This window comes from Furipterus horrens, unplaced genomic scaffold (genome assembly GCF_987537825.1).
Source record: "Furipterus horrens unplaced genomic scaffold, mFurHor1.1.pri manual_scaffold_7, whole genome shotgun sequence".
Lineage (NCBI taxonomy): Eukaryota > Metazoa > Chordata > Mammalia > Chiroptera > Furipteridae > Furipterus > Furipterus horrens.
In genome coordinates, this window is record NW_028327177.1 from 31,337,089 (window position 1) to 31,353,718 (window position 16,630).

The following is a 16,630-nucleotide window of genomic DNA, read 5'->3' on the forward strand; positions in this document are numbered from 1 at the left end:
TAATGCAAACAATTTTGTTTTTGCAATTATTATGTATTTTATAATTAAGAATTTTTAATTACCAAAAATTCTTTATTTCAGAGTTTTAAAAATCAAATGAGAACACTGATGAAAGTGTACATATAGCCCAAAGATTATCAGTGGGAAGCTCAAGTAGTACACTAGTTTTTAAAAATGTAGTATCCCTTAATGAATGTTCACTATAATTTTAATATAATTTACGTTAATAGAAATTTTGTAAATACAACTTTGTTCATGATCACAATAATGTGAAATGACAGAGTGAAGCAGTGACATTAGCAAAAAAGTAAAGGCTTCAAATCAGTCAGACATAAAGTCAAATTAGGGTTCCAGCACTTGACAGCCAACTGTCTTACCCTAAAGAGGTTATTTTACCACGTATAAATTTTCACAGGGTTGTAAAGATGAAATGTTAGGGATATAAAATCCTCAACATAGTGACTGACACTCTTCAAGTATTAACTTCACCCTCAGGAACCCCTAAACAAACTCATTCTGTAATTGTCCTGGACACGCGGGTTCTGGCTCTCCACCTGCAAAGCCAGTACTACTTGAGGCCCTCCTCCCTCCCTCTTCAAGGGCGAGGAAGGGAGTAGATATTTCTTCTCTCTGCCCCCTGGTGGTGAAGCATGACCTGCAGCCTAAGCCCTAAAGCAAGGCTGCCTCCTGGGACGGCAGCTTTACAGGGATGGTACAACAGACGCTGTCTGGGCTGGAGGTGACAATGGCTGTGTCTGTGGAAGAATCTCAACAGTGTTTTGGCACCCAAACCCCTCAGTAATTTCTTATGAATTCTGTGAGCTACTGCCATCCACCCAACAAATTGTTTTCTCCTCAAGTAAACAGTATCTGCTGTTTGTAAACAAGAACCCTAACTAGTACACTTTTATAAAACTAATAAAAGTAAATAAACATCAGTGCCATGAAATTATTTTTAGTATCTTCTTCTCCATGACCGAATATACAAAGATAATGGAAGTAATGTATCCTTCTGTTGTAAAGATGGGTGGAATATATCAAAATTCACTTGTTGAATTTTCTTTAAATAGTCCTCCAGAACAACCTGGAAAAAAAGAAAAATGGTCATGAGATCATCGAATGATTAAGTCTTTAAAATAAACTGAAGAAAAATCACAAGTATTAAGGCTCTTTTACTTTCCCTGAGATGGTCTTGTACATGCCAAGAATTTAAATGAGAATTTCAAAAGGGACAGAGGAACAAAAGCATGTTCTAAGAAGTTTCCATTAGGCCAGTAACAGAGCTAGTACTAGAAACAGCAAGCCAATCCTAATTATAATTTTTACTGTTCTGGTCAAAATATAAAAGATCAGGGAAATTGTTTGCCAGGTTTTATTACTAGACTTTGTAGAACAGAAAAGGAATGTTTCAATCAAGGAGATTAACCACCACCACAAAATACATTGTGCCATGAGGAGGAACCCAAGCTGTTTAAAAAATTACACTGTGAAAAAGTTTAATGGGTCTCCACACTCTTGCTGGAAAATGATGCACCCGGGGAGAACAATCACAGGTCCCTACAAACGTGACCCATGCGTCCCTCATCACATAAGGCCTGACAAAGCTCTCACTGTGATGTGGGAGCACGGTTGGAAAACACTGACAAGGATACTGTTCTTTATAGCTTCCACTTATTTTTACTAATTTAAAAACTATTCTATTTCAATAACTTTCTTATTAAACAGAGATGCCCGTTAGTTCTGCCCCACACAATTCTACAGGCACCGCTCCTTCCTCAGTCCGGGAGCACAGCTCCCCCTGGAGTTGGGACGCACAGCCTTGTGATCTAACAGAGGCTCACGGATTCTCCAGAGTACGCGGAGGAGTAAAAAGAAAACAAAGATTGGATTTCCTCCCAGATGAGTGTACATACAAATTCAGTACCTACTTTTTAAACCCTAGGCTTGTATGTATGTATAACAGGAGACATGTGCCTGAGTGTGCACAGCTGCCTTGTGTGATATTAACAAAAAACCCAGAAATTCCTTGTCCAAAAGAAGATAAACTTTACATAATAAAATATTACACTGCAGTAAAATAAATGTACTATAGCTATAAGCAATAATATGAATAAATCTTAGAAACATATGTGTGTGAGAGAGACCTAGAAGACACAAACAGAAAATGACCAGTTTTATAAAGCTCTGGAACAAAGCCTCCAGACTAAAGCACTGCATTGGGAACCTCATAAAACAGAAAAAGCGGTCATGTACATCTGCTTCATTAATTAAACAGCTTCTCTGGTAATCGACTTACCGTCTGAAGAAAAGCAGGAAATGCTTTTACAGGAACACTTTTGTGAAAGGACCTAGCCTAAAAAGGAAGACAAAGGGGAACTGGTTTTAAATATAAATAGTTCTGGAAATAAACATGCTCCCTCAGAAAGCAAACACAAAGCAACACCAGCAGTTTAACAACATGGTGAGGCCTCTCTCAAAAGCAAGAAAATAGCTCCTATCTCCTGCAGACTACAATTAATTTCTTGTGCCTAAAGGACTTAGGAGAAAGGACTATATTAAGAATTCCATTCCTTCTTACCAAATGGCTTTGGCATTTTTCAGTTGCTTTTTAACATCTTATAACTTTGACCCTCTAGCTCTGTGGTTGGGGATAAATGAAGAAATACTTACGTTAACAAGTCCCAGCACCTTCCCAGCTTAGATCATCACCATCTCCTGTTTAGATGAATATAAGATCCTCCTAGCTGATCTTTCTGTCTCTGTGATCCCCAACCTTTAATCCATTCCACATAGCCAGCCAAATTAATGTTCTTAAGTCACTGTTTTATTTTTATTTTCTTTAACCTATGCCCCTGATAGATCAATTCTCAACTATTTACTCATCTTGTATTTCAGAGGCCTACACATCTTGACTCTAACCTCATCTATCTAATGCCTCCCTGCTAGTCTGGACTATGAAACCCGGTTGCACTCAGGTTGGTGCCAATCACCCTGTGCTCACGATGCCCACTCCTGTTTCCAGGACTTCATTTATGTTGTTAGAAACCACTTCTATGTCCTGACGTCCTTTTTAACCCACTACCCTCCGTTTTACCCCCGTCTACTAAAATTGCTCTTTTCAAAATCACCCATGATTTACTAATCATCCTACCTCTTTTCTCTTAATCTCCCTGTAGCATGCACGATTTTACTATTCCCCCTTAATGGAATTTGCTCCTCTCTTGGTTTCTAACACACTGATTCCCAGTTTTTCTACTTCTTTGATCATTCTTTCCTCCTCCTTCTTCTTCCTAATAAATATCCTTTTCTCTTTCTACCTGAGAAATGAAGGTGGGCCTCAAGGTCTGCCCTTGGTCCTCTTATCCAGATGTACATTCTCCTTGGACATCATCCAAAATCAGAGCTTTAACAACCGCAGATGTCCATGTGGATGACTCCCAAATCTCTTCCTCCAGTTCTGATCTCCTTTTAAAGCCACAATCCTACATTCTTCAATAGCCCATCTCCCTACATGTCTTCTAATCCTCTTATATTCAATGATGTCTAGTAGCTAGTCTCAAATCTATTCATCAGCTCCTAGGGTACCATTGTTTTTTCATTATAGTCTCTGAATGGCACCATCTCCATCTCTACTTGAACTCTGTGTACCCTTCAACTTTCCCTCTTCCTGATCCTGCTTCAATCCAATCACTTATCAAGTCTAGTTGATTCTACCTCTGTTGTATGTATATCTACACAGATAAACATCTACCCTCTCTAAATCAGACATTCTTTAAATGTGGCAAAAGGAGATTATTTACTAGTGATTACTATTAGAGTAGGAAGGATGGAAGCCAAATTACAGCATAACGAGTAGCATCAGGGCGGTGAGGGCTTGAAGTAACAATGAATGCAGACCACTTACTTATTGAAAAAAGGTTAATAGTGAGGGAAAAGTAAACTGAAGGGTCCACAGGCTGCCTGTAACTTCAGAAGGCAGCAGCAATAAACCAAAAGATAAAAGAGTCGAGTTATCAAAGAGGCCAACTGAAAAAAAACAGCCAGGACTGCTGAGGTCCTGGAAAGGCAGGAGGGGCAAGAGCCCTGCAACGCAGAAAGATACGCTGCCCCCTGAGAGAAACGGCGAGTGCATGGACTGGAGAGGGACTTAACTGAGGAACCTCAGGTATACATGTGCTGAGAGAGAGAAAGGGGATTTTTTAAAAAGGGGAGAAAGTTTACAATAGTCCTTGAGATAAATCCACTGTGATTTCAATGAGAGATAGAATATGCACTGCCAAGTAGGTAACAGTATAACCATGCTATTCCCTACTTGGCAGAAATAATAGTTCCCTAAATGATTTGGGGGGAAATAAAAGGCTACTTACATGCTTTAGGTGCAAGTGTGCCTGGCTGGCAATGTCATATATCACATCTCTTACATTTTTATCCTGTTTCTTCCGTAGAAAATCCTCTTGTGAAACACCATGCTGTGTTGAAAAATACATTATATTAGCAATCAAAAAGCACACTTAAAACTAACTTAGCTCAAGACAACAGGTGAAAGAACAGTATGTACAGTATAATGCCTATTTTGTTTATAAAATATATGTATGCGTACATATATGTGCATGTGTCTGTGTCTATGCATACAGAGACCCACATACACAAACACTCTCCTGAAATAATATGCAACAAGACTGTTATTAACAACAGCTATAGGTAAAACAAAAATACACAAGCAAGAAAACAAAAGAAGTTTAAAAGTACATACAATAATGAATCTCATACAGAAAATAAAGGTTCTCATAAACAATGTTCTTAAGGACTGCTTCCTCCTTTAAAATAAAGAACAGCTAAGTTGAACATTAGGAATAATTACTGTAATTGCTTGGAAGGGAGTAAGGCATCAACATGACGCTACACCAAGTGAGGTTCTCCAGGTTTTCTTACTCATAGCTCCACTGGACACCTAAAATACCAGACTGATAAAAAGTCTCACTTCATAATCAAGGAGCAAAAAGCAATATGCATTCATTCAAAACAGTTACTTGAATAGATTAAGCAAAGAACCAAGAGATAACATCCTTCCCACATTCCTGAGGTAATAGAGCATACAAATAACAGCCTTACCAGCATACAAATATCCAGGGGAAGGAACACCCTTCTTCTGCTACCGTGATATGGCGTTGCTCTCAAGCAAGTGACAATGCCTTGTGCTTTTCCAATGTGACTTGCAGCATGATCTGCATGAAGATCCTTTATACCTATGATTTAAGAAATTAAACAACAGGGCTGCTCTTTTCTCTTTAAATGCATAACAAGTCAATAGAAGTAGCAAAGATAAATCACCTCAATATGCAAACTTCGTTGTTAATACTAATTTATTCATATCTGAAAAAGAGGATCTATGGGTCTAACTAGGCACAAAAACAAGCTGACCATTTACCATTAGCAGGTTTCTTAACTTCAACTTTTAAAGAAAAGAGTTTTCCTCAGACTTCAGCACACTAAGAACACATTTGGAATTTTAATCAGCAATCATGAAAAACATTACAAGTCTTTTCATTTCTTCTCAGTGCAATTTCCATACGACCTCGTTTTAAGTATATGCTTAGCACACATTCTGCTCTTTGCTCCCTCCTTTCATTGTGTTGGCAAACATGTCACCAAATGTGCAGGCAGAACAGGCCTGGGAAATTCAATAGGGACTTGTGTTACTTATTCTTTCAGAGTGACATAAGATCTATTACCTTCTTCAAATGGATGGTATTGTCCTTGTCCCAAATGATTTCCTCATTATAATAAGACCTCACCAACTCAGAATAAAGTCAAAAGAGAAAAAATACCATCTAAATTAGTTGTTTGTTTGTTTTTTTTAAAGAAAGGTTTCATAAAAACTTAGAAATGCAAGTTTATTTCTTCTATTTTTTTGTTTTTTAAACATGGGGAAGTAGCACTGACAGGGAAGGAAGAGGAAAGCTACAGGCCTTCCAACTGTAGGAGACGCTTAAAAAGTAAAATCATCAGCAATTATCAGATTATTAACTACGGCACTCCCATGATGTAGCTCAAGTACTTTATTAGAGCCTAAGTATTCTGATTAGTCTGCACTCCAAAGAAAGACATATATTCCCCTTTTTGCTCAAAAAAACAGAACAAAAAAAAATACTGTTTCTTTACAAATGATGCAAGGAAAAGCTTCAGTGTTAAACTGGTTAGACTGTCACATTATGAAAGAGTGAAGTCTGAAAGGTGTTTTATTCAAAAAGGAGAAGTATGAAATAGAAAAAAAAGAACCTTACCCAATATTTCTAGTGTTAAATAAAGAAGAGAGCTCTGTGTGTTTTCAGCATAATTCTCCAGTTCCTGGATATTACGGTATGCTCTGTCATCCAAATTTTTTTCCTACAAACAGAAGTCAAATAGTTTGCTTAATCATCAAAATTATAAAGACAAGATTTTTGGCCCGAAAGGACTGCATAAAAATAAAAATATTAGTATATATTGTTTAGTATACAAAAAAATAAGATTAAAATATTAAAGTTCTACACATTCAATCTTACAAATCACCCCTCAAAATAATATCTCAGGATTAATCTCAATGCACAAATCACCGTAAGCATCAGTCGGCTTAATTTTTAATTCCTTTGAAAGCCCAAGTTTTTGTGAAAAACGGACTTTACTGAGCTCTTAAGCACTTTAGATGTTATCTTCTTAATCCTAGCATCCCCCAAAAGTTAACGAAATAATATTTTTCCATTTTGCAGATGAGGAAACTCAGTCACAGACACATTAAGTAATATGCCTAAGGTCACACAGCTAATAAATGGTAAGGATGGTATTCAAATCCACACATTTGACTGTTAAGCCTTTGCTCTCAATAAGGAAAAGGTGACCAGAAAAACAAAGGAGACTCATCACCTGTCCCCCATCCCCCAAAACACACCATGCTCAATAAAGTAACAGGACAGATGAATTGAACAAACTCAAGTCACATTATTCAAAAAACAGAAAAATGTAAATCCTAGTAAAGTCTAGCCACTTTTATAATAATCCATTAACAAACACTCCATTGTCAAGGTACTATACCCCTTCTTCCTTTTTGAATCAGGAGAAACTGACATCAGCAATGATCATGGCCGGGGGGGGGGGCGCGGGGGGGGGATATGTACAGACCTTGTACAATAAAAAAATTGACACATGATTCACTTAACATAAAGTTTACCCTTTAAAAATATATAGGCCAGTATATTCACCAAGTTCTGCAACTATCACCATTATCTAATTCCAGAATGTTTTCATGACCTCAAAAGGAAATCCTGTATCCATGGAGCAGTCACTCCCCATTTCCCTTCCCCTCATCCCCAGGCAAGGCACTAATCTCCTTCTGTTCAGGACATTTTATAAAAATACAATGATACAATATGTGACTTTTTTGTATCTGACATCGTTTTTTTTTTTTTTTTAATCCTCACCCAAGGACATGCCTATTGATTTTAGAGAGGGGAAGGGAGGTAGAGAGAATCATCAATATGAGAAACATCAAAGCATTGCCTCTCACATGCACCTTGACTGGGGACCAAACCAGCAACCCAGGCATGTGCCCTGACCAGGAATTGAACCTGCCACCCTTCAGTTTACCAGATGACACTCCCACCAACTGAGCCACACCAGCCATGGCTATCTAGCATCTTTCAATTAGGTTATCAAGGTTCATCCATGTTGGAACATCTATCAGTACTTAATTCTTTTTTTTAATTGAATTTATTGGAATTACATTGGTTAATAAAATTATATGCTTAAAGTATACAATTCTATAACACATCATCTGTATACTGTATTGTGTTCACCATCTCAAGTCATTTCTCTGCCCATCATCATTTATCCCTTTACCCTATCCAGCCTCCCCCTACCCACACTTCCTTCTGGTAATGACTATACTGTTTTCAGCCAGCCCCCCTACCCCTCCCATCTGACAACTAAGAGTCTGTTTCTATTTTGTTTGCTAGTTTATTTTATTAGATTACACATGTAAGTGAAATTATATGTACTCATCTTTCTCTGACTGGCTTATTTCACTTAGCATAATACTCTCAAGGTCCATCCACGCTGTCGAAAAAGTGAGATTTGATTTCCATTTTTATGGCTGAGTAGTATTCTATTCTGTATCTATACTACTACTTTTTTATCCACTCATCTACTGATGGGCATTTAAGCTGCTTCCAAATCTTGGCTACTATAAACAATGCTGTAATGAACATAGGGGGTGCTTATATTCTTTTGAATTAGTGTTTTGGGTTTCTTCAGATAAATTCCCAGACGTGGAGTTACTGGGTCACAAGGTAGTTTCTTTTTTAATTTTTGAGGTAACTACACACTGCTTTCCACAGTGGCTGCACCAGTCTGTATTCCTACCAACAGTACATGTTAGTTCCCCTTTCTCTACATCCTTGCCAACACTTGTTTGTTGATTAATTAATGACAGCCATTCTGACAGGTGTGAAGTGATATCTCACTGTAGTTTTAATTTGCATTTCTGTGATAATTACTGATGTTGAACATCTTTTCATATATCTGCCTACTGGAGAAGCGTCTAATCAGGTCCTTTGTCCAATTTTTTTTTCAAATTTTTTTTTTTTTTAGTGTTGAGTTGTATACTTTCTTTATAAATTTTGGATATTAATCCTTTATCAGATGTACCAGTGAATATGTTCTCCCATTCAGTGGGTTGTCTTTTTATTTTGTCGATGGTTTCTCTGTGCAAAAACTTTTTAGTCTGATGTAGTCCCATTTATTTATTTTTTCTTTTGTTTCCCTTGACCAAGGAGATGTATCAGAAAAAAATTGCTTCTATAAATGTCAGAGATTTTACTATGTTTTCTTCTAATATATTTATGGTTTTGAGTCTAATATTTAAGTCTTTAATTCATTTTGAGTTTATTCTTGTGTATGGTGTAAGGAGGAGGCCGTTTCATTTTTTTGCACACATCTGTCCAATTTCCCCCAAAATCATTTATTGAAGAGATCCCATTCTACAACCATGTTCTTGCTTCCTTTGTCAAATATTAATTGACTATAATGGCATGGGTTTGGGGCTCTCTATTCTGTTCCATTAATCTGTATGTCTGTTTTTATGCCAGTACCATGCTGTTTTGATTACTATGGCCTTGTAGTATATTTTGATATCAGGTAGTGTGATTCCTCCAACTTTGTTCTTCTTTCTCAATACTGCAGTGTCTATTTGGGGTCTTGTGTGGCTTAATATATACATATTCGTAATATTTGTTCTAGTTCTGTTAAATATAGCATTGGTATCTTGATAGGAATTGTGTTGAATCTACAGATATGAGGCTGAGCTACCTCCAATGTCCTAGCTCGGCTGGAAATGACTCTGTCCAGCAGTGGTTTCAAGACCACAGCAGAACAAATTTATCCAGGACACTGTATTTTGTCTTGGAGGGGGAAAGAGAAAGCTGTTTCCTCTAGTGGAGAAAGTACAAGACCTCCATTTCTCATGATTTTTATTGAGAAGGGTATGCAGCATGGGAGATACAAGGTCAAAATTCATAAATCATCAATAGCTTTTAGGCACCTCTATTAAAGTTGACAGTTACAGATTACAAGTTTCAATATACAGGGCACAGTGACCAGTCCGTGTTAGGGTGTATTAAACATCTTGACACCACACTGACATTAGGTGCAAGGTTTCATACATTCCTTGCCAGAGATTGTTTATACTTAACTAAGAGATAAGAAAAGCAGAGCAAGCTCCAAAGCATAATAAGCATTCTTTAAATGCAATTCCCATGGAAACCCTCTGAGTGGCCTTCAATCCTGTCTGCCCCACCTTCCAGCTTTCTGTTGAGACTTAGAGGCTTCCCGGGGCAGGGGGTGGAGTGGGCAGGGGGAGGGCTGCCTGGCTCACAGCTTGGGCTACAATTCCCGAAATCACAAGGAGTTCCCCACATAGATTACTTTGGATAGTATGGGCATTTTAATTATGTTAATTTTTCCTATCCATGAGCATGGTATATGCTTCCACTTATTTTTATCTTCTTCAATTTCTTTCTTCAATGTATTATAATTTTCCAAGTTCAGGCCATTTACAACCTTGATTAAACTTATTGAAAGATATTTTATTTTTTTAATGCAATTGTAAATGGGATTGTTTTCTTAACTTCCCATTCTGATAGTTCATTATTGGTGCATAGAAAAGCAACTAATTTCTGGCTATTTATATTGCATCCTGCTACTTTACTGAATTCATTTATCAGTTCTAATAGGTTTTTTGGTGGAATCCTTAAGGTTCTCTATATACAGTATCATCTCACCTGCAAGTAATGACAGTTTTACTTCTTCCTTTCCAATTTGGATGCCTTTTATTTCTTCTTCTTGCCTGATTGTTGTGGCTAGGACTTCCAGTACTACGTTGACTAAGTGGTGAAAGTGGACATCCCTGTCTTGTTCCCGATCTTAAGGGAATCACTTTTAGTTTTTGCCTATTGAGTATGATGTTGGCTGTGGGTCTGTCATACTTGGCATTTATTATATAGAGGTATGCTCCCTCTACTCCCACTTTGTTGAGAATTTTTATCATAAATGGGTGCTGGGTTTTATCAAATGCTTTTTCTGCATCTATTGATATTATCATGTGATTTCCATCCTTCCTTTTGTTTACGTGGTGTATCACATTTATTGATTTGCAGATACTGTAACAATCTTGCATCCCCAGAATAAATCCCACCTGATTCTGGTGTATGATCCTTTTAATGTATTGCTGGATCCAATTTACTAATATTTTGTTGATACTTTTAGCATCTATGTTCACCAGAAATAGTGGCCAATAATGTTCTTTCTTTGTAGTGTCTTTATCTGGTTTTTAAATTAGGATAATGCTGGCCTTGTAAAATGAGCTTGGGAGCCTTCCCTCCTCTTAAATTTTCTGGAATAGTATGAAGGATAGGCGTTAGTTCTTTGAATGATTGGTATAATTCTTCTGTGAAGCCATTGGTCCAAGACTTTTGTTTGTTGGGAGTCTTTTGATTACTGCTTCAATTTCACTAGTTACAATCTGTCCATTCAGATTCTTTGATTCTTCCTGATTCAGTTTTAGGAATTTATCCATTTCATCCAGATGCACCCAATTTGTTGGCATATAGTTGTTCATACTGTTTTCCTACAATCCGTTGTATTTCTTCGGTGTCAGTTATTTCTCCTCTTTCATTTTTGATTTCATTTATTTGGGTCCTCTTTTTTACTTCTTGATGTCTGGTTAAAGGTCTGTCAATCTTGTTTACCTTTTCAAAGAGCCAGCTCTTGGTTTCATTGACCTTTTATATTGTTTTTATAGACTCTATTTAATTTATTTCTGCTCTGATCTTTATTATTTCCTTCCTTCTACTCACTTTGAGCTTTGTTAGTTATTGTTTTCTGGTTCCTTTAAGTGTAAAGTTAGTTTGTTTGAGATTTTCTTGTTTCTTGAGGTAGGCTTATAATGCTATGAATTTCCCTCAGTACAGCTTTTGCTGTCCCGTAGATTTTGGGTTGTTGCATTCTCATTTTTATTTTCAAGGTATCTTTTGATGTATCTTCCTTGATCTCATTGTTGACCCATTCATTGTTTAGTAACATGTTATTTAGTCTCCATGTCTTTGTGTGGTTTTCAGGGTTTTTCCTTTTGATTAATTTCTAGTTTCATACCACTATAGTAGAAGATGCTCGATATAATTTTCATCTTCTTAAATTTATTGAGATTTATTTTGGGTCCTAACATGTGGTCTATCCTACAAAATGTTCCATGTGCACTGAAAAGTATGTATATTCTGCTGCTTTGGGGTGAAATGCTCTGAAAATATTAATTTAACTCATCTGATCTATCGTGTCATTTAAGACTGCTGTTTCCTTGTTGATTTTGTCTGAAAGATATATCCATTGAGTCAAGAGGGTTTTAAAGTCCCCTACTACAACTGTCAGTCTCTCCCTTTATGTCTATCAATATTTGCTTTATATATTCAGGTGCTCCTATGTTGGGTAAATCAATGTTTACAAGGATTATATCTTCCAATTGGATTGCTCCCTTTACCATTATGTAGTGTCCTTCTTTGTCTCTTAATATAGCCTTTGTTTTAAAGTCTATTTTTTCACTAATAACATTATCGATCTGGATATTTTGAGTATGTCAGCTCTCGCATGGCAGAATGTTGACTGTTCTCAATTAATGACTTGATTTGACTGCTATCAACTTCAACTGGTCTACCTGACTGTGGAGCATCATCCAGCAAGAAATCTCCAGCATGAAACTTCACAAACCACTTTTGACACATTAGATCAGTCATAACACCTTTTCCATGCACTACACAAATCTTTGTGTTTCAGTTGCATTTTCACCTTTCTTGAAATAATAAAGCTCATAACATGCCAAAAATGTTCCATATTTTCTTCCATCTTCAATATTAAATGGCTGCACAAAAATTCACCAATTCAGTTTTTTTTTTAATGCACACTGATATGACAGGTGTCTCAATACAATCTAACAAAATTGTTTTGAATGAAGTTTAAAGACAACTAAGAACTACTAGAGCCACCTTATGGGGGGAAAAAAAAGAACCTTTTGGCCAACCCAATATCTTCATTTTTTTTAATTCTTTTTTCTTTTTGCTGTTCTGGTTAGGTGTTTTCTTCTACTTTATCTTCCAAATCACCAATTTGAGCCTCTGCATTATCCAACCTCCTGCTTATACCTTCTAGTGTATTCTTCATTTCAGATATTGTATCATTCATTTCTGACTGGTTCTTTTTTATGGTTTCTATGTCTTTTTTTATATTTACTATCTCTTTGTTCTCATTAATTTCATCCATTTTTCCTCTAAGTTCCTTGAGTATTCAAATAGCCAGTGTTTTGAACTCTGTATATGGTAAATTGCTTGTCTCCATTTCATTTAGCTTTTTCTAGAGATTTTTCCTGTTCTTTCACCTGGGGCATGTCTTTGTCTCCATGCTGGCTGCCTTTCTGTTTGTTTCTATGTGTTAGGTAGATCTGCTATGACTCAATCTTAGTAGGGTGGCCTTATGTAGTAGTGTCGTATGGGACCCCACATCATAGTCTCCTTAATCACCTGAGCTGGTGCTCAAGAAATGTCCCTTGTGTGGGTTATGTGGACCCTCCCTTTGTGACTGAGTCCTGATTGCTATGGCACATTTGTGTGTGTGTGTGTGGGGGTCAACCCTCAGGCTGGCTGACTGTGAGGATCAAACCCAACCCCAGCGTACAAGCTGTTGTGCCTGTGGTAACCACTCAAAGCAACATCTGCCTCAGCAGGGTCTGGTGCCTGCCAAGATCTTTTTGGAAATTCTGCTTGTCAAGCTAATTGGGTCCTGCTCTGATATTGTCTGAAGCTGGCCACTGGGTGTGGGGCCTCTTTGGAGGTCAATGTCAACACTTCCTGTGATTGGCCCTGGGCAATCTATTTGGAGCTACAAAGCAATCTGCAGTTTGTGGCTCCTTCTGCTGAGCCTGAATGTGTCCAAGAAGGATCAAGCTGCACACCAAGTCCAGCACTGGACCAAAGAGCAGGTCAGCAAAAGTCCCTAGGAACCCCAAAGTCCACCTCCGCCTGCCTCCCCCTGCCAGCTGCACTGGCACTGGGAGTTAGACTCTGTCACTTAAAAGAGCCTCTGGCAGTACTCAAGTTGCATACTCAGTGAGTCACCAGATAGGGGCAAGAGGTGTTCTCCAGATCTATACAGGCTCAATCTTGGTGTCGGTGCTGGATCTGAGGCCACTCAGCAAATGTCCCACGATATATACCAAGTCTAGCTGGCACTCGCTGGGTGCTCACACACCTTTGTGGTGGTGGGATCTTAAGAGAGCCATCAGCAGTTTATCAGGCCTAAACAGGCCAAGATTTGGCTCTATCAACAGAAGGCTCTGCACCGGTCATGTGTGTGAGGGAAAAATTTCCCATCCTAGAGCCATGCTATTGAATTTGACCCAGATTCTGCCAGGAGCCTGATCTCAGCAGGGAGGGGCCCCTGGGAATTGAGAGAGAGTAAGGTGCTGTTCCGGTCTGGGGGAGGTTGGCCCCCGCCCCAGAGCCACACAATTCAGACTGTCTCAGATTCTGCCCAGACCTCTACACCCCACTGCTGACTGCTTAGCAGGGTGGAAACTCCAAAGGGTAGGACAAGATGGAGACCAGAGGGTGGAACAGTTGCTTTCCCCCAAGCTGACGCCACACTGAGGGGCACGCTTCACCTAAGAGAGATGGCGTCTTCAGTACGGCAGTAACTCAGCACAGGGCGTCCTGGCAGTTTTCCCTCCTCTCTCTCCCAGTGCCACAAACCCCAGTCTCTCCTTGAACTATCTCTAGGCTGCTCTGCCCTCCCTTCAATGGAGCACAGGGTGAGTGGCTGCAAAAGAGATATTGCGTGTTCACCCTTTAAGAGAGTACCTGAGTTTCTAGCAGACTCCCCTATCTTCCTGGTGGATAGAAACCCCACTGCTTTTCAGAGCTAGGTGTTATGTGGGGAGCCTCTTCGAAGCTCTGGTGCTCTGTTGGGCTCCAACTTGGGCTTGAGATTCCACACTTATCACGGTGAACCTGTCCACAGCTGAGATATACCTCTGGAACTTCAGCCACTGCCAGTGGGAGTAGGAGCAGCCCTTTTTGAGTCTTGAAGTGGCTTCTTCTGTAAATCCTTGGTTTTAAGACTTCTCTTCAGCTAGTCTTCAATTGGTTATTCGGGCTGATTTCTCTATATTTTAGTAGTATTTCCAGTTTGGTCTTGGGAGGAGGTGGGTATAGTTTCTACTCACTCTGCTACCATCTTGGATCTCCCAGTACTTCATTCTTTTTAACTGAAGAATTATGATTAATATTCTATTGTGTGGATATATCATGTTTTGTTTATTCATTCATCAATAGACTATGAGTTGTTCCCACTTTTAGACTAATTTTAAAGCTTTTTTAAAAACCGTTATTGGTTTTAATAGAGGGAGGAAAAGAGAGAGAGAGAGAGAGAGAGAGAGAGAGAGAGAGAGAGATTGATCTGCTCTTCCACTTATATTTATGCATTCACTGGTTGCTTCTTGTATGTGCCCTGACCAGGGATCGAACCATCAACCTTGGTATACTGGAACGACATTCTTAACCAACTGAGCAACCTGGCCAGGGCCCGCTTTTGGACTATTAATAAATAATACTGCTATAGACATTGTGTACAAGCTTTGGGTGGACATATGTTTCCATTTCTATTGGGTACAAATCTAGGAGTGAAATTGCTGGGTCTGTAGTAACTCTGTCTAACTTTTTGAAGAACTGCCAAACTTTCCCCAAAGCAGCTGTACCATTTTACATCCCCATCAGCAATGTATGAAGGATTCTAACTTCCCCACATTCTCACCAACATCTTTTTTATTATAATCAACATATATCCCAATGGGTGTAGAGTGGTATTTCATTGTGGTTTTGATCTGCATTTCCATAATGAAAAAATACTAAACATCTTTTTAGTTGCTTATTGGTCATTGGTATACCTACCTTCAAGAAAGTTTGCTCAAATCCGTACCCTATTTTTAAATTGGATTATTTGTCTTTTTACTGTTGAGTGGTAAGAGTTCTTTACATATTCTAGGTACTAGTCCCTATTAAATATGTAACTGGAAAATACTTTCTCCTACTCTATGAATTGTCTTTTCACTTTCTTAAAGTTTTTAATTTTCATGAAGTCCAATTATATACTTTCTTATTACTTATGCTTTTGTTATCATATCTAAGAAATTACTACCCATCCTAAAGTCACAAAAATTTATGCCTATGCTTTCTCCTAAGAGTTTTACCATTTGAATTCTTATATTTATATCTTCGATCCATTTTGAGTAAGTTTTTATATATAGTGTAAGGCAGGAGTCCAAATTCGTTCTTTTGCATGTGGCTATCCAGTTGTCCCAGCATTTGATAAAATGGCTATTCTTTCCCTCCACTGAATTATCTTCACACACTTGTCAAATATCAATTGGCTATATAAATCTATGGGTTTATTGTTGGACTCTCAATTCTATTCTATTGATCGATGTATCTATGCTATGCCAATACCACACAATTTGATTACCATAACTTAGTAGTTAAGTTTCAAAATTGAGAAATAGGAGTCCTCCAACTTTGTTCTTTTCAAGATTGGTTTGGTGATTCTGGGTCACTTACATTTCCATATGAATTTTAGGATCAGCTTGTCAATATCCATTAAAAAGGCAGCTGGAATTTTTATAGGCAATTGCATTGAATCTAAAACTCAATGAGGGGAGATTGAGCCTAGTCCTTTACTTTTAAATAGCCCTCCCTACAAATGCCAAGTGTTATTTTCCATCAAACAGAAAAGTTATTTCTGTTTTGAGTTCTCAAATTTTCTTTACATCATAAAAACAGGAGACACCTGAAAAATATATTTTCTTAGTGCTAGTTAACTCTATAGGTCAACTGAGGAATTTTTCTTAATGTTAAGCCATTATCTCATTTTGGTTTATATTATTGTTACTATAACTTACGGTTATTAACAGATTATATCCACATAAAGTTAAGTAAACTTACACTTTTATGACAATAGTGCATGACAAATATCAGACCAACAAGGACACTGAGCCAACAATGTG

The 16,630-nt window shown here is 37.9% G+C and overlaps 1 protein-coding gene across 1 annotated transcript in view; it reads right to left on the reverse strand.

The window, feature by feature from the left end:
* Window positions 1–559: 559 nt before the first annotated feature.
* NDUFAF6 (NADH:ubiquinone oxidoreductase complex assembly factor 6) overlaps window positions 560–16,630 on the reverse strand; it is a 31,647-nt gene continuing 15,576 nt past the window's right edge. Inside the window, exons 5-9 of the mRNA XM_090283546.1 lie at window positions 6,285–6,387; window positions 5,113–5,246; window positions 4,368–4,469; window positions 2,297–2,353; window positions 560–1,084 (exon numbers count right to left, since the gene is read on the reverse strand). Of these exons, the coding sequence (XP_090139672.1) occupies window positions 956–1,084; window positions 2,297–2,353; window positions 4,368–4,469; window positions 5,113–5,246; window positions 6,285–6,387 (525 nt within the window). The 3' untranslated portion in view covers window positions 560–955. The remainder of the gene's footprint in view (window positions 1,085–2,296; window positions 2,354–4,367; window positions 4,470–5,112; window positions 5,247–6,284; window positions 6,388–16,630) is intronic.